At 38.1% G+C, this 20,953-nt stretch overlaps 1 protein-coding gene across 1 annotated transcript in view; it reads right to left on the minus strand.

Annotated features, from left to right (window-relative positions):
• Window positions 1-247: 247 nt before the first annotated feature.
• The window catches only part of RMDN2 (regulator of microtubule dynamics 2), a 46,424-nt gene continuing 25,718 nt past the window's right edge, over window positions 248-20,953 (minus strand). Inside the window, exons 8-11 of the mRNA XM_005141012.3 lie at window positions 13,153-13,251; window positions 11,412-11,465; window positions 11,237-11,317; window positions 248-951 (exon numbers count right to left, since the gene is read on the minus strand). Coding sequence (XP_005141069.2) covers window positions 898-951; window positions 11,237-11,317; window positions 11,412-11,465; window positions 13,153-13,251 — 288 coding nt within the window. The 3' untranslated portion in view covers window positions 248-897. The remainder of the gene's footprint in view (window positions 952-11,236; window positions 11,318-11,411; window positions 11,466-13,152; window positions 13,252-20,953) is intronic.

Genomic DNA, 20,953 nt, shown 5'->3' on the forward strand with positions numbered 1-20,953 from the left:
ACTGCTGTCCTACATGTTCAGATGGGAGTAAGTCTTTGATCAGTCTAGTACAAGTTAAACTATATATATAGAGGATATAACGGTTAGTGATGGTCACATGATCAACTAGATTCTTCAGAGACACACTGATGCCACCATGCTAGCCAACTGTTCAAAGAGAAAAAGCCAGGATTCACAAACTGGATGGATGTCCAGTAACAAATCCACTAAACACCACAGCTGCAACAGATTAACCTAAAACACTTCATTTCAATTGGAATGATTTTTAATACTGTACTTCATATTACAAATAAAATAAATTTTAATATTTAATTTGTAAAGTTTTCACATTTCCATTTAAAACCAACATTAGGTTTAAAATAAAAAGAGCTTTGTGGAGGCGACAGCTTTAACTTCAACAAGATTCTAATTTTATAATAGTAGAGAAAAATGTGTAAACATAGGCATTCGTGATTTTCTTCTGTACACATCTACGTAAATTAGTTGATACAAATATAATTTACTATAGAAACATTTGTTTGTTTTTGCTACAGACAGTTCTATGCTGGCATCACATACTAGTCAATTAATCTTACAAAGAGTGAGATCTATGCATTTTGCTTTCTAACCCCCAGTATGTCCATTGCCAGCAGTGGACTTCATGTTCAGAGAATCAGACTGACAGTGTCAGCAATCTAAAATTAACTTCAGTATGAGATTATAAATAATAATAAATGAATCCACCATTTTTGTATCATAATCACCAGATGCTTAAATGCCATGATCCAAGCCAACCAAAATCAATGACAGTTTTCCCATTCACTTAGCTGGAATTTACCCACAGTTCCCAGTCACTACAGATTCTCATTTTAGTTTTGCAATTCTATCACAGCATGAAGAGTTAAAAAGCATGTAGTGTCACAGCCTCAGTGTGAGAAGTAAAGCTTCTAAGTCCTTCTGGGCCTCTTTATCCTGAAAGAAACAGACAATCATATATGAACTTAGATGGGATAAATCTCTTCATTTGTACAATATGCACCTATCCACATTTCTTTACTAACAACAGACATAACACACAACTGCAATTGCCACAGAATGTAAAGACTGCATAGTAAGGTAATTTCTAAGTGAATGCAAAAGTGAAGTTTGAAGTGAAAACAAGAGCCAGATGGCAGCCTTCCCTTTACAGCTCTGTTAAAGCACTTATAATGTTAGCCACAAATAGCCTTCTTAGCAGACCAGTAAGTCTTTTAGCTTAGGCCGTAACTTTTACTGGTGTACTTTGTAGGAAGTACTGCCTTGCCTTATGCTTCACAAAATCTTGCAATCCGACTGTGTGCAGGTTTATTAAAGATATTTCTATGATGTTTGCTAATGATTTATTATGCAATTGACAAGAAAACATTGGGAAATGTAATTAATGACATCAGTCAGATTGTGGTTTTGGTGCATACAGCCATACCTATTTGTAATAACCAGCATGGATTGACTACACTCTCAGTATCTTCCATACTGGTGTTAGTGATCCCTGCCTATGCTACTGGGCTCATAGCAGAGAGGACCCAGTGGTGGAGCAAGAGGCAAGTCTGCTGTGTTCAGAGCCAACACTATATTATACCTCCTAGGACAGAAGGGAAAGGCTCCTTTCAGGTTGATGCTTAAGTGCACATGTCTGCACAGGGCTTTCTGTAAACCAAACCCAGCTCACAGACTCTTGGTCACAGGTAACCAGTGACATATGTTTTAGCTATTCCATGTATAATCCATTCGAAAAGAGGTACATGCGTATGAACATGTAACCACAGTACAAAACTCCATTTTTCTACTGATTTTTTTAAATGCTGCCTGGATATAATCCATTTGCTTTACTTACCACTGCAAAACCTCTATTTGCAAAATGCACCTTGGTTTAAAACCACATTTCTAAAAAGTCAGCACCTCGTACCTGCAGGCTGGTAAGGGTCCAAACACCCAATAACATGCACTCATGTGTACTTAGCAGTGCAAGTGAAAAGCGCTTGCATGTCACAAATTTTGTGCAAGTATTTCTAATGACAGAGATGAGTTATTTATTTCCCAGATAACACCAGAGGCAATTCTGAAAGAAAATACTGTAGACAGACAGTGAAGTAATCACTGAATTTCAGGATCACTTCATCATCCAATCAACCAAAGAGCTGGAACAAAATACAGGACATTTTAAAATACATTTTATGGGTGAAGAAATTCCTGCTTCTCTTTATTTTGGTTAGTTGTCTATAATGTCATGGAGGAATAGAGAAGAATATTGAAATGATAGAAACCATATGCCAGACATGTCAAACTATATTATATTATTGGTCTGGATTAAGGCATTAATACATTAGCTGGACACTTCTCTTGGAGTTGCTGTCTTATTCCCACTGGCAACAACCGGCTAAACTATCTGCCTAATCATTTATCAGAGGCCTTAAAAGGCACATACTGCAAAGCCAGTAACCTCTTGCCAAAATACTCTAACAGAAGGAAATGTCACACTGAATTCGGCACCCCTTAAGCTCCACATCACCACAGGCTGCCTGGAGCATCAGGTTATGGCTTTCAACAAGAACTGGGAAATTCAAAATTTGTATCAATATACTGATTCATTCAGGAAAAATACATTCTCTGATTGTGGTCAACTTGTGAAAACTAACTCTGTTAAGCAAAACAGTAAAAAGACAGCTATTGTCCCTTGCTATTACGAAAATACACTGAACCAAGGTTTCAGTGTATCTGATCCTACTCTTCACACTTTTCTAACCCCAAAATTATTTTCTCATCTCTCAGTGGTGTTTAGCATTTCATGGGTTGATAGGATTCACACTTTGAAAGCTACAGCATTTAAAAAATATATCTCCAAACAATTTTGTATAATTGTCTCTCTTCTTAGAAGCAAAGGATTATACTGGGCAATGAACTTTAACGAGTTGCAAGGGTCCCAAAAATATTGGGCAATCTTCCCTGAATCTTCCACTGGCTTAGGAAAGAGAATGAAACAAATCCATGATTGTTCTAAGATCTAGCTGGAGAAGAAACTGCAAACGTGCAAGGCATCCAACCTCTGGACGCCAGAGTTGCTAGTTCCAAACAAGACTCTATCAGTATAAGCAAGAAGAATTATTGCTGCAAACCACTTAACAGGCTGCATTAATTGAGCCAGCAGCTTCCAGTCAGTAAGAACTCAGATGTCAAAAGCACTGAAAAAAAACCCAAAAAATCAGTAATGGCATTAAAAACAAAACTGAGAATGGCCAGTGAACTATTATGTCACCTTTGGACAGTCCTTCCACACCAAGCGGTATGTCATGCTAAAAGGAGAGAGAAGCCACAACTCTGTTCAGTGTACCGGTCTCTAGTTTAAAGAATGAAAATGTCATTAATGCCTGAAGTTTGACTGTTAATGGGAAGACAAAGCCATAAATCCTGTACTTTGCCAGCTTTCTTCTTCACCGATTTTTTGACCTGTGGTTTTCTGGGGGAGGAGGGTGTTCTGTTTGTGGGTTTTTTTTTTAAGATGGGCAGGCTTTGATCTCCCTTTAGAGCATGGCACGGAGAGGAAGAGGTGCAAATCACAGGAGGAATGAAATATATTTGTGTCAGACCCATTTGTTCACACTGAGGCTTAGCTCAGCACTGGCTGAACACACGGTCATTTTCCAAACTTGACTTTCTACTGTCAAGGCTTACATTTATTAAACACTTCTCATATAATTTTCAGAGTTGAATAGGAGTTCAAAATGTTCTGCAAACTGCTACACAAAAGGTATTCAAATTACAGGGTCAGTGACTCTATTTTCCCTTCTTTCTATTTAGTTGTTTTTTTTTTTATGTTCCATCATCCACAGGGAATATGCACAGGAAAAAAAGACCTGGGAGTCCAGGGACTGAAGAAGGGAAGAGAGGGAGTTGAGAAAAAGCAAGAGGGAAGAGAGAGCTGGTGGGAAACAGGGAATGTTGGCTTTAGCTGGAGGTATTCCATATTTTGACAGTTAATTTCTGCTGAAAAATTTACTGATAAATGTATACACAGACATACACATATAAATGTTCATGTAAAAATTAAATGGCAGTTAAAGCAGAGACAGAAAGATAATGATTTTACCTTCCATCTCTGCTAATTATTTCCTTATGCACTAAACACACTCAACCCAGGCACTGCACATATGTGCAGTCATTGACAAAGTCCCAACTGTCAACACAGAATGATAGACCCCCATGACCACAATCAAAATGGTTACACTGGCCAACTAAAACATAATTGTGTGCAAATGCTGCCAGATCCCAAGCTAACATGCAGCCCATAGGGTTTCACTGAAGTCAGCGGGGCTGCATGGTGTGTTAAATGAGCTGGGCTGCCAGGGTTGTCCAAAGCTGTACTCTGATATGTGGTAACTGCAATGAGGTGATGAGAGCCACTGCTGCTTTTGGGTACAGCTGTATCATTCTGTCGCAGCTCCAGGAGAAATCCTGGACTGCAACAGAAGAAACTCCAAAACATGCACAGTGACTGTTAATTAAAGAGTAATAGTTCTTGTGGACAATTTAAATTATACACAGTTATACGCTCTCCCTTCGCATCTTCATGACAGACTCTCACAGATGGTGTGACTGTAGTAGGCATTAAATTGCATATAATTGCAGAATACTATTTTTCCCATTAGATATTTCAATAAACCAATGCAACCTCCTATATGACAGCTGTATGTCACAAGTTAGGGCATTTCATGTTCTTTCATTATTTTTAGCATCTTCCTCTGAGGATGAACTGTGACTTCTCAAAGCTTTGAGGATCAAAGCAAGCACAACTTTAAAATGCATAGCTGATAGTAATTTCACATTTTCTGATTATCCTTCAAGGAGAGGGAAAAACACCATTTCGCACCAGAAGACTGTGAATAAAGTTTGAGGACTGTTGAAAAATTACAGAATGGCAGAATTGAATTTAGAATAATTAATAGCCATGTAAAATTTTTATCCACCTAGTTCTTTTCGACTTAAAAGACTAAGTTGCATGAGTAATCTGGTTTCCTTTTCCTGTTGTACACAATGTGGAACTTTTGGCGTTTAAGACATTTCCCTCTTTCTGTCCAGCTGCCAACCCCACCACGCTGGGACCTACAGCACTTTCTGTGCAGTCATCACTGAAACAGCTTGAACGTGATCAGCCCAGTTACAGCCCCTTCAGAAAGATGCCTGTTGAGGCTTTCCTTCACCCTGTATATTGACTGAGACAACATATTTCAAACTTCTGGAAACCTGACTTCCTCTGGCCACTCTACATAAAGAGGAAATCAGTTCTGAACGTCCTCGTACTGCAGTGCATCCCCACCTCTGTGAATACTTTACCCACTCTGCGCCTGCATTGCCAGCACACCAGCATAGAAGATACACTCCATGCTTTGAGGAATCGCCTCTTCATCAGCCTTGCTGTACTAAGATGTGTATGCTAAAACTGTGTTACCTTTGCTAGGATGTTGAAATGAGTACTTTGTGATACTAGTGGGTTAAATCATAAATATCATAAATATAATAAACTCAATATTTAGCAGGATAGACTTTATCCTTATCTATGAAACTATTACACTACAAAAAAATTTTTTTTAAATTATTTTTGGACGGGAAAAAGAATAAGCAGACAACACAAACAAACCTTTTGGCAAGAACTTCAAAAACATGCAGACGGCAAATCAGTCTGATCACCAAGAGAAAAACAGACTGTGTTCTCTGAAGTGCAAAATAATGGAAAATACAGGAGGTCTCAAATTCTTTCAGCAGCTCTTTTACAAATGTCTTATTTTTACCAGCATTTTAAAGTTTGAAATCTGATCTCTTTATAATGAGTTTTTAGAAGACCCAGTGCCTGAGCTTGCAGCACACAGATTCAGTGTAAAACCAATCACTGATTAAGGAATAGTTTTTAAAAATATATTCAAAAGACACTTTCATTTTGGTGGTAGCTATTAGGAAATTTTTGTTCAACTCCACAAACATTATTAAGCAGGAAAACAACAGCCTGGAATTCAAAATCAACACAAATCTGAATACTTCATTATTTTGTAATTGAAGCACCACCAACTTTTCCTTAGCATTTGGAGAACAAATGTTCATGAAATCTAAAGGAATAAATATCCTCTGAAAACACACTGAGCTGATGATATTAAGAAAGTAAAATGTTGCTTTTGATGAGAAAACAAAACCACTTTTGAGGCTAACTCAAATTATTCACATCGTTTCAATGAGTATTTTTTTTAACAAACAAGTCATAATTTGTACCCTTCACTTTAAAAGCAAAAGTACATTACATTTTTCTCCTTCAAATCTTATTTAGAAGGACAGATTACCACAGCAGTTTCAAATGAGATCTGTTGGAAATATCACAGCAAGGTCTGCTACATTCAACTAATCTATGGGAGCGGGAGCAGGGATTTCTTGAAAAATCTGCTATGGAAAATATACAGGTATACAAATGGTCTGTTGTAATAGGAACAACCGACGGGTGCTGAAGTTTGTATTCTGCCTTCTCTTCCATCCCTCTGTATCCCCACTCATTTCCTTATGGACAATATGAGAAATGGAAATTAATGACCGAGGAGATCAACTGTGGTGATGAAAAGAAAAAAAAAAAAGTAAGAAAATCTTATAGGCATGATTTCTCCTCAGCAGCTGCATTCTTGTACAAACGTTCAGCCATTGTTCCTGCCCATTATTATATTTACCTCCTCCTCCATGTGGCCTTTCCTAGAGTTTCAAATGTCACTGAGGCTAAAGGGGGAGTCTTTTTAACAAGTCTCTGCTTCCTGACATTCTATCACCTGTAAGAAGTGAATACCATAGTGGTCAATTTCTGTAATATCTAAATCTCTCCCACTTGCTAATGTCAACCTGAATTGCCTTAATTTGTAATTGCAGGGAAGGAGGGATTGTTTTTGAAATTATTATTGTTTTTTTTTAATCACCAATAAATTTGTAAAATTCATACTCAGCTTCAAGGAATTTTTTATCTGTAATTTAAGTTAGACTTTCAGCAGCTCTCAGTACAAATAGATTTGCTTTGCATTCCTCCTGCTTTGCTGTCTTCGGCTCTTCCAAGACTACAGTTTTTGTAATGTAACTGCTGCTTTTTATATTCGTTTTCAAAAAACATCATAGAGACCAGGACCTTGACATTTTAATCACCGTCTTTCTTAGCCTGTTAAATCCCTTTATGGTGAGCTTACTGGTCCTACAGGCACAGAGCTCACTCCCATGCAAGTGCTCATATCCAGATGAGCAAATACAAAATGATTTCTTTGCTATTATACTTTATAATCCTACATTCAGATCTTTTTTTCTACAAGTTCCAGCCTTGAAAATACCCAACAATCTTTATTATAAAAAAGAAATTAGTCTCTTATTCCACTTTCACACAAAGCTCCATGCATTTAAACAAGTACACGCCCCGCATTTTGCCTTTCTATATGCAAGACAAATGTTCATGTTTTCAAATTTTAAAAAGCCATTTTTTTCCATCTCAGTAGTCCACCACATCTGGTTTCGACAGCTCTTCATGTAGTCACACTCAGCAAGGCTTTGAGCGCACTACAAAGTAATGAGTCTCAGTAAGAGTAATGCAACATCCACTAGATAAACAGAGCAGCTGTTAGGCACTTTACAATAGCTCACAGCAGCCCTGAACACTGGGATCTGTTTTACTGAAGGGGTGAATGTTTTCCAGGACCCTGAGGTTATTCACCTGGACAGCAACCAGAGGAAAACAGAATAACTTAATGCCCTGTACACCTCCAACAGTGAAGTGAAGCACCACTCCACAGTATGACAGTATTTATGGCCAGGGAAAGACCATATAATTCATTGGAGGCTTTTCTTTAGAGAGGATAAAAAGTGCATTGTACTGCAACATTAGCTAAAATTAAAAAATGCAGAGACTGATTAAAAATGTGCCAAACTATTTTTAAACCAGGTATTAGGACTTAGAGGACTCGTTCAATCAGAACTTATCTGTTATGATTTCTTTGGTATCTTTTTTTCAGGTTCATAACAGGGTTGAAATTGTCCATCTGACTTTTTTTCTCTTTAACAAGAATTACCTCTGTTTGGAAGCCTCTCCACCCCTTGAATTAAAAACATATTCTCTAAGTGGTAGAACAGATGCATAGAAGGGATCCTGGATGCAATACAACATTCAAGACAAAAATCATACCACTTAACTTGAAATATTACATGAAATGAATCCTAGACAAAGTGTCAAAGAAGTGCCCTGAGTTAGACCATTTGAGAATTTGACCCAAGGTTTAAAATGAGCTATGGGCTACTTTACTGATGCCAAGCACCCTGGTTCCCACTGAAGTCACTGGAAAATGTGGATGCTCAGAAGTAATAAAAAGTAAACCATAGTCTACTATTATTTTTCATACTTATACTGTGGATGATTTGTATCATGAAATACTATACATTTCCTCAACATGGCACCTTTCCAGCAACTTTTGTTTCTCAGTCTGCTCCTGATTTTATGCCTTTATACATATACATGTTTCCCAGTAGAAGCCAACATTTAAAAACAATACAGAAATTCCCCTGCCTGAAGAAAGATAGAAAACTGACACAAGAAACTGTGATTACACATGGGAATGATGGTTTTTGCATGACTGTGACAACACACCATGGTGCTGACAACCTTGCAATCCTGTGCTGTGGCAAAAAAAGAAATCCTCATAATACTGTTGACCTGTGTTTTCTTTTTCAGACCATCTTTTACAGGGCTGTAATCAATTCAGGCACTTTATCAACATCTGTTTATTACTATCTCCCCAATGTATCTTTAATTTTATTACAGTCTCTTCCCTCAAAGTAACTGGACTGAATGTTATTCCTACATACAGTTCAAACCCTAAATGACTTCAGTTCCAACATGTTTCCCCCCCCCCAGATTAGTAATAGTCTTTCTCTAATACAATAACAAAAACAACACATAATATACTAATTCACATGGGACTTGAGGTAACAGTTCATATCAGCAGTTTGTATTCCAGATCTCCATTTTACAGTAATTCCTTCCCATGTGCACTCAGTTTTACCTTGTGCTGACTGCTTTTTTTTTGTTTGTTTTAATTGAATTACATACTACTGCCCTGGACTTTTTTTTTTCCCTGCACTTAACTCAAAACACAAGTAAATAAAACAAAGCTGACAAATCTATGATATTTATAGAATTAGCCAAAACAGAAGAGGACAAATAATCGTGCCCTCTTCAAGCAGACAAAAGATTTCTGGGGCCTGTTTGATACTCTTCTGTTCACAAACCAGTATCGTTCTCATCATCACCCAGCTTGAATGGGTGCATACACTCCCCCTTCATGTTGCTCCCAAATTCCTGTTCTCACCTCAGAGTCTTCCTTTCTCAGGCGTGATGGTACTTCAAGAATGTGATTCTAAGCCCCTCCAGGTGGCCTAGGACACACTGAACTCCAGCTTATGTTTAGACTGATGACAGTGGAATTTAGGGGCAGGATTCACATCTCATTAGCTGCACAGTCTAGGAGCCAGGTGTCTCAGGTACATATCTTACATCTGTCTCTACATCTAATCTCTCTCTGTCATCAGGGGACAGAGGGAGGCAGGATGGGGAATCTGACCCATCTCTCTCTCTCCACCGACTATAGCGGAAGCCTCAGCAACTACATTCAGTCACCAAAATTTTGTCCAGCTACTGTTAGCAAAGATGAGACCAAATCTAAGCTATGTCTAAGCTTTTTCAAGGAGTTTCTATGAATATGTTGAATGACTTGCAGTTTACTAAACACAGGCAGTCTTTTGCCCACCAGAAGTTTCTGTGATACATGTTTGTTTGCAATTTTACCAGGTAGCTTAAGAGCTCATTGCAAGATTACCAGGCTTGTAGTAAGCTGAATATGGAAAAAATAAAAAATTCACCAGCACAGTCAGTGCAGATATATACAAAACAGGCTGAGCACAGGCAATTTCAGTTGTATGCTCTTTCCCTGACACCACTGGTCCTACCTTTTATGCAAAGATGTAAGGTACTAAATGAAGGATAATGTATAGCAGTCTTTTCTGTGTTCTGCAATAGGCAAGCTGAAGGTACATTTCAACAGTAAGTAGAGAATAAATTAGAGGTAAGAGAATAATTGTATCTGTATCAATACATATTCAAAGAAACACTGAACTTAAGCAATGATTGCTTAATTTATGATTGGTACATACTATAACTTGGGCCAAAAATAAAGGCCACCCAGGAGCAGCTGCTGGTGAGGCATGCAGTGGTCTTTATTCCCAGCAGGAACACTTGACATAAACATGTCAGTGCTCCACACAGCATTTATTGTCAATCAAGTTACAGAGCTATTTAATGATCTTTTCCCTGAACTTCAAAGAATCAAACTGGATAGGGCCAATTCATCTCTGGAATCACCTTTCACTCTCCCTGCCACATCTGCTGTGCTCAAGGGGGGTCCCTTAGGCGGAAAAAGCTCAGGTTTGAACTTGTCATGCTCTAGGATGGTAAGACATTTCCAGTCACAGGTCAGTAATTATGGAACTTGCTTCTACATGAGATCAGAGTGAACCTTCTTGCCATGACTTGGTTTATATTTGAAAAGTTAAATCACTTAAAATTTCTCAAAGATCTGCAGAAATTTTGTGTCCACATACTAAAAATACTCTAAAGGGCCTAAAAAGGAATCTAATAATCTCTTAGAATAAGCTATGTTCCAGCAAATGTAACTGGAAGAACTGTGCCTCCTTAGCTTCACTGTGGGTGAAGACAAAGGCAATCTTAACTACCTCTGCTGCAGCTAACACACTGCCCTGGAGGCCTTGACAAGAATCACAAACCAGAGGCTTTAGCAGGAGATAGAGATTGTGTGACAAAATCTGGAATGCTTTCAACTAAGAAAAACTAGGTCTAGGGCAAAATTTCGATACAGCTAGAGTGACACACTCAACTGCTTATGCTTAAGATAGTCTAATGAAATGGGTTGAATTACAAAGAGTGCAATTCAATTGCTGACACAGAAAAGTCCTTGACAGTTCCCAAAAATTTTTTTTAAAGCTGTTGATACAGACAACTGTAAATGAGCCAAACAAGAGCGGAGGAAAAAGGAAGGTTCCGTGTTTAAAAGAAAAATTGAGATGTTATGTTATTACTGACAGTGCAATACTGGGCGCCAAAGACAAGACAGCAGTCACAAGAGAACAAGTTACCACTCTCTGTACTCACCTCATTAGTAACTGAAAGAATTGACAGTGCAGAATCACAGTACTTCAGTGCATTATTTTTCTGGCCAAGATCCTTACAGCACTGAGAAAAAAAACAACCCACATTTTGTTTCCAATCAGACCACTGTACAAATACCAGAGTCTACAAATCATAAGTTTTACAAGAACTTACTTACCTTTGCCAAATACACATAATTGCATTTGGAATATCCCGGATGCATTTCTTCCGCCTAAATAATAAAAAACAGGAAAGAAAATAGACATAAAACTAGTGTGATGAGATTTATGTGGTCTACATACCACAGACATCAGACTGCATCATCCCTACTGTGTGTACTGCTGTTCAGAGCTTTAAAAAATTCCAAGAAAACAAGAAAACTCCAAACTCAAACCCTAAACTAGGCACATGAGGTGCTGATATTGAACACAAAAAAAATCTGTTCCCCTTGTTCTCCACTGTCCCTAAGTGCTTTGTAAAGATCTCAGATCATTCTACAGAATATCTATTGGATGAACTCACACATTGGGTTGTAAGACACTGCTCTCTCTAGATATTTATTTCCTTATATAAACATAGCAATCAACTATAGAAATAAACAAGTAACAAACTATCCATGCTTTGTGTAATGGGCTATGAACTGCATTCATCAACTTTATAGTTATTTTTTTTCCAAGACCTGTAACTTCTAGCTCTAGGTTCACCTTCCTTTTTTACATTACCATCTTCTGAAAACTTCAGGTTGTTAAAAACCTTCAAGACTGTCTTCCTTTTAAAACACATCAAGGATGTAGAAGCTTGAATGATGAGAATCTTAATTATCTACTAACCAAGAAGTATCTTTAATCAACAAACAGCTTCTGAGAGAGGAAAAATTATATCTGTGAAACTTATAGTAGCCGTAATCCTTTGACCAAAGCAATGCTGCTTTCACCACAACTGTGTATTATCAAACAACTGAAAAAGAAACTCAAACAGCTGTTTTAGACATGAATTTATTTTTTGTTGCAGAAGATGACTTAAAACCACAGTTATTCTGCAGGCCACCACAAAATGCCCTGAAGCTAAAGGGAACATTTCCAATTATTTCTATCACCTCTGGAGTTTGACCTTAGAGATAAAAATCTCTTAAAACTGGGAAGATGGTAACATATTGTGTTGTCAAAAATTCAGGAGATCATTCCATCTTTAAATATCCTAAAAACACAGAGAGTAAGTACTTTTGACAGTGAGTAAAGTATGTTTGTTCAATTCCTTTGAGAAACTGTCTGAAAGCAATTGCAACAATGGAAGTTTATGCTTTGAATTCAGTTAAGTGAAAACCCTGTATTTTTCAGCTCCAGATTTAGAAATTATTCATATAAAAACCACTGAAAGATTTATTTTATTCATGTGGTGTTTTCGCATAACTGTGCATTGAAGTAGAATGCCCAGGAACACGGACATATATGACAAGAGTTTTCTAGTTCACTATAAAGGTAATTTCACCTCCCCAAATAAGAAAGGCTTCTACTGAAATTCAATGGTAAGAGCTTCAGTTCAGAAAAAGAGGAGTGTCACAATGTCAAAGTTTTCCTTGCTTATGTTAACCCTCCTACAGAAATGGGCAAATCATTGGTTATTGCTATGGTTAATTTGTTTCAACAGCATATGTAACTCAGCTACATTCATCTCACATTAAGTCCAACAAATATTAATCATGGCAAGTCACTGAATAATTCCTTAAAACTAAAGAAAGAGAAGAAAGGTGCTAGCCACTCATCTGCAAACTAATTTTAAAACAGAAAAGAAAAAAATACTTTACTAGTACAGAGCTCTGTGGTATTTAGGAGGTCTCAGGATTTATAACTACTGGATATACTCTGTTGAGCAGACATCTTGAGAACAGTCACACAGGAAAACCCTTGGCTAGGACTTACCTTAAGGAAATTCTGCAATGCTTCTTCTACTGTTGAAGTTGGTGGAGTCCCAAAGAGAGCAGCAGCTACTTTCTTTTCAATCCAAGACAACTGAGCTACCTACAATAATAACAATAATATGCATATATATATTTATATTCTTTTGAGATATATCTCAAAAGTCTTTAGGTTTCCTTCTCAGTTTTGGAATAAATATTGTCCTGTGCCACTGTACTACTTATACAATCTATTTTGCAAAAGAACCTGTAAAGGAATCTTCTATATTGGCAATTTGCCAAAGCACAGTCTTTTACATTTTTAGGTTCTGTTAACAGGAAAATGTACATATTAAGAAATACATGACAAAACATCAGCATCATTAATATGAGATTATTACAATGCATAAAGCTGAAAGTACAGTTTAGGTTTCATAAGACCTTGAAATTTTTTAAAACCTAAGGCCAGAAACAGTGCTTTAAACTTGCTAAGGTTTTCATGAGACATTCAGTTTAGCACAATAGTCCACGTACTTGACTGCTTTTCAACATTATGAAATGCTATTGCTACAGTCAAAATGTAAGTGCTTTTGACCCTTGTAAAACAAGTTCACTTATTACACGGAAGCTAGTGACAACCACTGTTAAGAAATAAGCTTCATATTTTCCTCTTCAAATCTGACAAACAACACTTGCCAAAGACCTCATTTCAGAAACATGAGCTGCTGTAAAAGAAGCGTAGGCAACTGTGATACTGCCACACAATATATATGACTTCTTCCCTTACATGTACTGACAACTAACAGAAACTGCTCTGGTTACTGCCAAAGGAATTTTGCTCCCTCACCAAACCTGGTGAAATATACTTCACATCCCTAATGAAGGATGGAGCTGGTAAGAAATGCAGTGTGAGACTGAAGCCTGTTTAAATGGGCAAATAAAGCCACCCACTTCAGGCACTTTACTACATCTGTAAAAGAAAGTCAGGACTTCATTCCTTCACATCAGTATTTGAACCACAGCACTGATGGCTCCTATCACAGAGTAGAGCGGAGTTTAAAAATAGTAAAAATCAAGGTTCCATAGCAATTTCTGGCCTAGTTTATGCAGAGGCAACACACAGAAGGGATACACACATACAAAGAAAGAGAGCCTCTCATCAGAGAGCTGGAGGTGAAATATGAGTCACAGAGACAGCTCTTTTTCAGAGGAAACTGCAATTCAAATAACAGAGTTGAGCCTTGAACTCAAATCTGTCCTACTGCTGTAAAAATTAAAGTGGCTTTGGATAGCTTTAGTTTATTTCTACCTCATTCCCTGGCTTCCCAATCTTGTCAGGGGTGTTGCTGCTCCCCCCACCTTCTCCAGCTAAATGCAGCAACTCAGTAGATGTCAGTTAGTTATGGTAAAATACAAGAATCCATCCACACATAACTACCCACAGCCATCAACCAGAATACTTCTCTTTTAAAGAGACAGCAAGGTCTATGCATTTTTTTGTTGCAAACTGCACCAAAAATATCATTGCAATGAGTACAAACGCAGGCCAGCATGCAACAGGAAAAGGCGTAGGACTGTTTTTCCATCTGCCCCAAATGACTAGCTACATAAGACCAATATTTTTTGGAGACAGAAGGGATCCTGGTCAAGTCTTGGTGGTTGTTCAGAAGAGTCCAACGCCTTATTTGTTAAATGTCAACAGTAAGTCTTTCCCACAAAACCACTAAAAATTCTACGCCAGAGAAACAATATTAAGGATGTTTCTCTCTCACACACATATCCCACTGTTGAATTCTCTTCTAGTGGGTAAAGTGTGGTTTACAAATGCTCTCCAACAATCCCACAGTTCTTATTCATTGAAGCAACAAGATGTTTCCCCTCTCTGCACTGCTTTCATACTGTGTTAAAAACTGCAGGACAGAACTCTGCATAGAAAGCATGCTGGTTAAAACTTCACATTGTAGGTATGTATTTAATTCCCTCACACGCTTAATTTCCCCAGATGTTCTACAGTTTGAGGCATATTCCACAGGAAATATAAAAAGGATTTTTGCAAAAGTATTGTTTTCTTCATGTGAATCTACTGCTGCAGGATTCTTTCGGAAGAGATACAACTACCACACATATGTCTGTTGTTACGCAATAGTGAGGAAACAAAATTGCAGTTTTTCCATGTGGAGTTACAATTACCTATTGAAAACACAAGTTCTTCCTGGCAGTTGTTTTCTTTTCTTACCAGATTTAATCAGAACTGATTTACAGAGGTTTTAGTCATTATTTTGTCTGGCTTAGGTGCTGCTTTGCATTATTCAAACTTTTAAAAGTGCAAACATACATGCACTTGGCCATTTTTATATTACAAATCCCACCAATCTAAAATGTTTAAACATTCATGTTTAAAAGTGAAATGCATCTATGCACAATAGTGAGCTTTCTGCAAGCTGCGCTGGCTACAGCATTATACTTTGTGACTATTACACAGAGAGTCTGGGTTCCTGAATGTTTTCAGCAGTCAGCCTCACATGCCACTGGCTTGAATTCATTGCAACTAACTCCAGCCATCCACAAATGTAGTGCCTCCTAATGTGAGTTGTCCAGGTTCCTTGCATGGTCAATACAGTGAAAGGCAATCTCCCTTCACCTATATTAGTCTGGGATGAACACTCATCTCTTTCTCTTCCCTTCAACTACAAAAGGAGCATAGACAATTATACCTTGTGGACAACTAAAGACAGATGAGGTGAATCCCATCACAACAGCTGAACCACACCCCACCTGAGTCAGTCTGCCCCCTCCTAAGATTGAGGTGGGACAAATGAAAAAGACCTAGTTTACGCAAGACACAAAATTGTGTCCTGGAGCAACAATGATGAACAGGAAATTACACCCTTTGCCTAAGCACACACAAGCACTGTCTGTAATTTGTAATAACTTTATTAGAGTATCTTAAGCCACATCCAGTGAAATGGAAACATCATTTCTACTATACCACCTAACTTTATTAAGCATTCTCTAGGTGGAAGCAAGCACAGGCAACAAAAACTTCAGTGTAACATGCTCTAGTGTACTGCAAATTTGACTTCTACAGTCAAGGCTGAAGTTAGCCTGCAGAAGAGAAGGCTGCGTTGAGACCTCATAGCAGCCTTCCAGCATCTGAAGGGCTCCTACAAGGATGCGGGGGAAGGACTCTTCATTAGGGACTGTGGTGATAGGACAAGGGGCAACGGGTTCAAACTTAAACAGAGGAAGTTTAGACTGGATATAAGGAGGAAGTTCTTTACTGTAAGGGTGGTGACACGCTGGAATGGATTGTCCAGGGAGGTTGTGAATGCTCCATCCCTGGCAGTGTTCAAGGCCAGGTTGGATGGAGTCGTGGGTGACATGGTTTAGTGTGAAGTGTCCCTGCCCATGGCAGGGGGGTTGGAACTTGATGATCTTAAGGTTCTTTCCAACCCTAACTAGTCTATGATTCTAGGATTCTAAGGTTATTCCAAATAGTGCAGAGCATACCTGGAGCTCCATACACAATCAAGAACCAGAAGACTGTAACTCTCATCAGAATCATCAGAACCATAATTTCACTTAATGCAAGTTTCAAGAATGGTATAGGACAGCAGAAAATAATAAGAAAAGCAGCTTCTCCAGCAAGTAACAGCTACAACAACAACAAAATTAAAGAATGAAGATTGTCTTTGCCCTATAAATGATTTCCAAACCTAAAGTGAGTTTTGGTTTTTTAGGTCTCCCAAGTCCTGATGGCAGTCCTCCCAGCAGCCAGAAAATTCACAGAAGCACTACAAGGAACATTGTGTTTCCATAGAATACCGGGTTTTAATTTATTGGGTCGCAGGAGGAACATTGCTCCCCAGCTGCCATGAGGCGAGCTGGTCCCACTCTCTCAAGAGCAGGAAACAATGGCGTGAGGGACCTGCAACCAAGTCCTGAACTTCCCTAGGGCTGGAGGGGAGGGAGTGACCATGACAGCCTGGCCTCTGCGAAGGAAACGAGGCCACTTTCAGTATCCCAAAGCTAACACAGACGTTTGCCTCAAAGTTTCTCAAATACATCTGTCAAATAGCAAGCTCTCATCCATTTATTCTACTCAAATCTCTACTAGTACCAAAGATGGAAGAAAGTCACCCACAGAGTTGGCCTGCAGCTGACCATAAAGTTAATATCCAGCAAGCTCCTATCAGGCTTCTTGTTCCTCTGAAGACCAAGACAGAAAATATTGTTCTCCCCTAAGTACTGGGAAAAGGGATTTCCTAAAATCCCTTTCACTTCCTTAGCCTAGGATCAGAAAAAAAAAATCACATATGAACCAAAACACTAGTTGGAGTTTGCTTTTCTGTCTCCTCATCTTTTGATGAGATGCAAACTGCTCATTGACAGTCCTTTTAAAATCCCAGATTTCACTTGGATTGAAAATTCAGCCAATTCACTGACTTACAATCCTAAAGGAATTCCTCCTCCGATGTTTCCTTGCTAATAGCTCACTGAAGACAGGTCACACAGTTGTCTTTCATAAAGGAAAATCATCTCATTGATCCAGCTTTAGTAAAATATTAATGACATCTACTTAAATATCCCCAGAAAGTTTCAATTTCTTTTTCATTACAATAAATTAATGTAAAATTATATTAAATAATTAGGCAATGTCTTGATTTCTGGAACAGATTATGTAACTGGACAGCAGTTTTCAAACACTGGCTTCCAACACAAATATTCTCTTTCTTGCCAGCTAAGGAACCAGGACAGTCTGCACAGGCATTTAGGCATTTATACAACTTGAATCCCCTGGGCTTTTCACTTTCCAGTAAGGGGAGCAGACTTACAGAGCACACAGACAAAGGAACTGAGTCAATTTGTTCCCTGATGTATCGATATTGGATGAACCAGTGATGCATCCAACACATGGCATGTAACAATCAAAAAGAAAATCCCAAGAAATTTAATTTTTAACATCCCGCTAGCCTTTCCCAGTGGCTCTGATCCAGATCCAGAAGTACACGCTGTTCTGTGCCAGTCCTGTAGCAGCAAGTAGCCATAAGCCTTAACTAGATACATACTCCATTTTAAAAGTATTCTAAGCATTAAAACACTATAAAAGCCCACAAGCACACAATTGTAAAGGATTATTAGATAATAGCACTCTAAGGAAAGAAAACTCACTCCTATAGACCATGCACCACACATCAATTCACTTCCAATAAATATTTCTTGCTGCTCTGAAGAACAAAGTAGTTTTTACTTTCCCTTAATAAAGCTGAAACTGGAAAAGCCCTAAATACTGCACTTATTTTACATTGCATGAACCAACCCAAGCATATATTTAAAATGCCTTCTCTAAAAGATATGTAATTAACAAAGCCTGGTTTTGTCACAGAAGGCCAAGCAGACAAAATTTCATCCACTACCAAAGACATCTTAAATGAAAAGTATTTTGCTGCCGTTGCTTTTCTTGGGAATAGTAACATTCATTTTACATACTAAACACTGGTTTACTTTACTTACTAGATAAAGTATCTTCATTGCACTTATATGGTAATCTTCCTAAAATTCTCACTAAAGCTACCCTGGAAAAAATCAACACTGAGCAGAAGTTCATATCAGCTCTGGAAAAAGGAATATTTAAACAACAGTTGTTAGAGTTATCCATTATGAGTGGTGTTCAGTTATGTTTGCTCAATGCATAAATAAATCAAGGTTTTTTTCTCCCTTGTCACTTTGCAAAACAAACCAAAAAAAACATTAGAATTGTATGTGGCTTCTTGCATACACAGCAAGTCTCACAGGCAAAATTCTGCCCATTGTGACATCTATGAAATGATTAATGAAAATCTTGCCTACCTGATTGTCATAGCAGAAGTAATTTTTAACAAAGCTGAGGTGATACATACATAAGAACAGAATCTTCCTCTTTTGTGTATCTCCTGGCTTTATAATGGTAACAGAAATAAGAAACAGCAAACATTGTGTTTTGGGCAAGGTGAGACATAATTCCGGCTGTGCATTAAAGGCAAAGCTCCACTGATGCAAGGCAGTGAAAATGCAGCTCATCCTTCCTCCTGGAAGGTGCTAGGACACTTGGCATCAGCTTCAGATCTGGCCCAGCAAGAAAAACTGCTAAGAAAGAAACTTGGTGTTGCCATACCATTGCTCTTTGCAAAGGACTGTGTTACACTGGGGGAAAGTGAGAAATGGCAGTCTCTGGCAAAATTTGTGGCAAAAAATCTGGCAAAACTCCACAAATCAAAAGTTTTTACTAGTACAGCACACAGTCTCTGGATATAGGTTTCAGCCTTCAATAAATCTTCTCCATTTGTCCCCAGTATACTTTTAACTTTTAACCTAAAAGTCTGTTCAACTTCATTTGTGAAAATGAACTGGAACCTTGAGTTACAACACTTGAAGCATCCCCTTTTACACTCTTTTATGCTATACCTATTTTTTTCTTTCAGTTTGTGAGCCCAAAAGGCAGCACTAGAAGGTAGTAATAATATCCCCCAACATTAAATGGGGAATAAATAGGAAATATCTGACTCTACTAGGAAGACTTAAGTACATTAGCTTTCCCCAAAATGTTATCAAAGCCTGTAAAAATCAAATACTAGGTATTTTTTTTTAATTAAGCTGTTTCAGTAAAAGAATATGCGACTAAAATTAGACAATAACACCCCTGGAAGCAATACCTATGAAAGAACAAATATTGTGGCCAATTTTAACTTGACCCCACAGTCAGCTAGACTAAATGTAAAAACTAACCTTCTTTCCTCAGTCATCCCTTTTTCTTCTTTAATTTCCTCACATTGGACAACACAGCCTTCCCAGCCTCAACCGCAGCCAGACTAAACAGAAAAAACAGAGGGTCTAAGAGGAGCATCATCACTCCATCTACAGGTACCACTACAGAGGAGTGATAAATGAAGTTTTCAAGCACCCTATCATAACCCCATATAATGTATTTGGAACCAATGCCACAGCTAAGAGTCTACTTTTGGGGTAGTTACCACAGCATGAAACACCACACTGCAGAACAGGACCAAGGAATCTGCCACATCTCCACAAGTTCCTACATGTACCTATATCACATGCACAGCCAAAACCTGTGTTAGAGGATCAGCACAGAAACCTACTCATGCAGTCTGCTAAAACAAATGAGGATATGATTCTATGATCACCAGCTTCACCAGGCTAGGATTAAGATCTAGCTTCCATAGTAGAGCCTCAAAACTAGCATTGCCAGGTGATGGCCTCATCCTGCTGCTGAAAGTGTGCAAAACACAGAAGTTATAACCAAATGTACTCAATCCTATACTTTTATTTATTTGTACTATGAAAACTTGTTTTAAGTGCTTCAAGTTACATTTTGTCATGGCAGTCATAGAAGGCAATCAGAAACAAGTATTTCAGTGGCTACATCTGTTCAGGTGGATTGTTTCACTTAATAAAATGCAGGTCAGGTCATACCCTACAGCAAATGCTAACCTATGACTTTAATGTTCAGTAAGGAAGCCCTGCATAGATGTTACAAGTGTGAAATATGAGTTTGTAATGATACAGTGCAACAAACTAAATGCATTACTCAGTCAGGAAGTGGTGATTGTCACTGAAATGAAAGAGAAGTTAAAAGACAGTGCAACAAGAACAAAGCAAGGTATACCGAGACTACATGTTAAGTTTCCAAAAGTTATAGCTCAAGTGAGAAATAAGCCATGAAAAACATCTGGGAGTATTTGACACATATGGAAGCTGCATTCAGCTGTTGGACACAACACGGAATCAAACTGACTAAGGAATCACTATTTAGAGAGATGCTCTTCAGA

This window comes from Melopsittacus undulatus, chromosome 3 (genome assembly GCF_012275295.1).
Source record: "Melopsittacus undulatus isolate bMelUnd1 chromosome 3, bMelUnd1.mat.Z, whole genome shotgun sequence".
In the NCBI taxonomy this organism is placed as follows: Eukaryota; Metazoa; Chordata; class Aves; order Psittaciformes; family Psittaculidae; genus Melopsittacus; species Melopsittacus undulatus.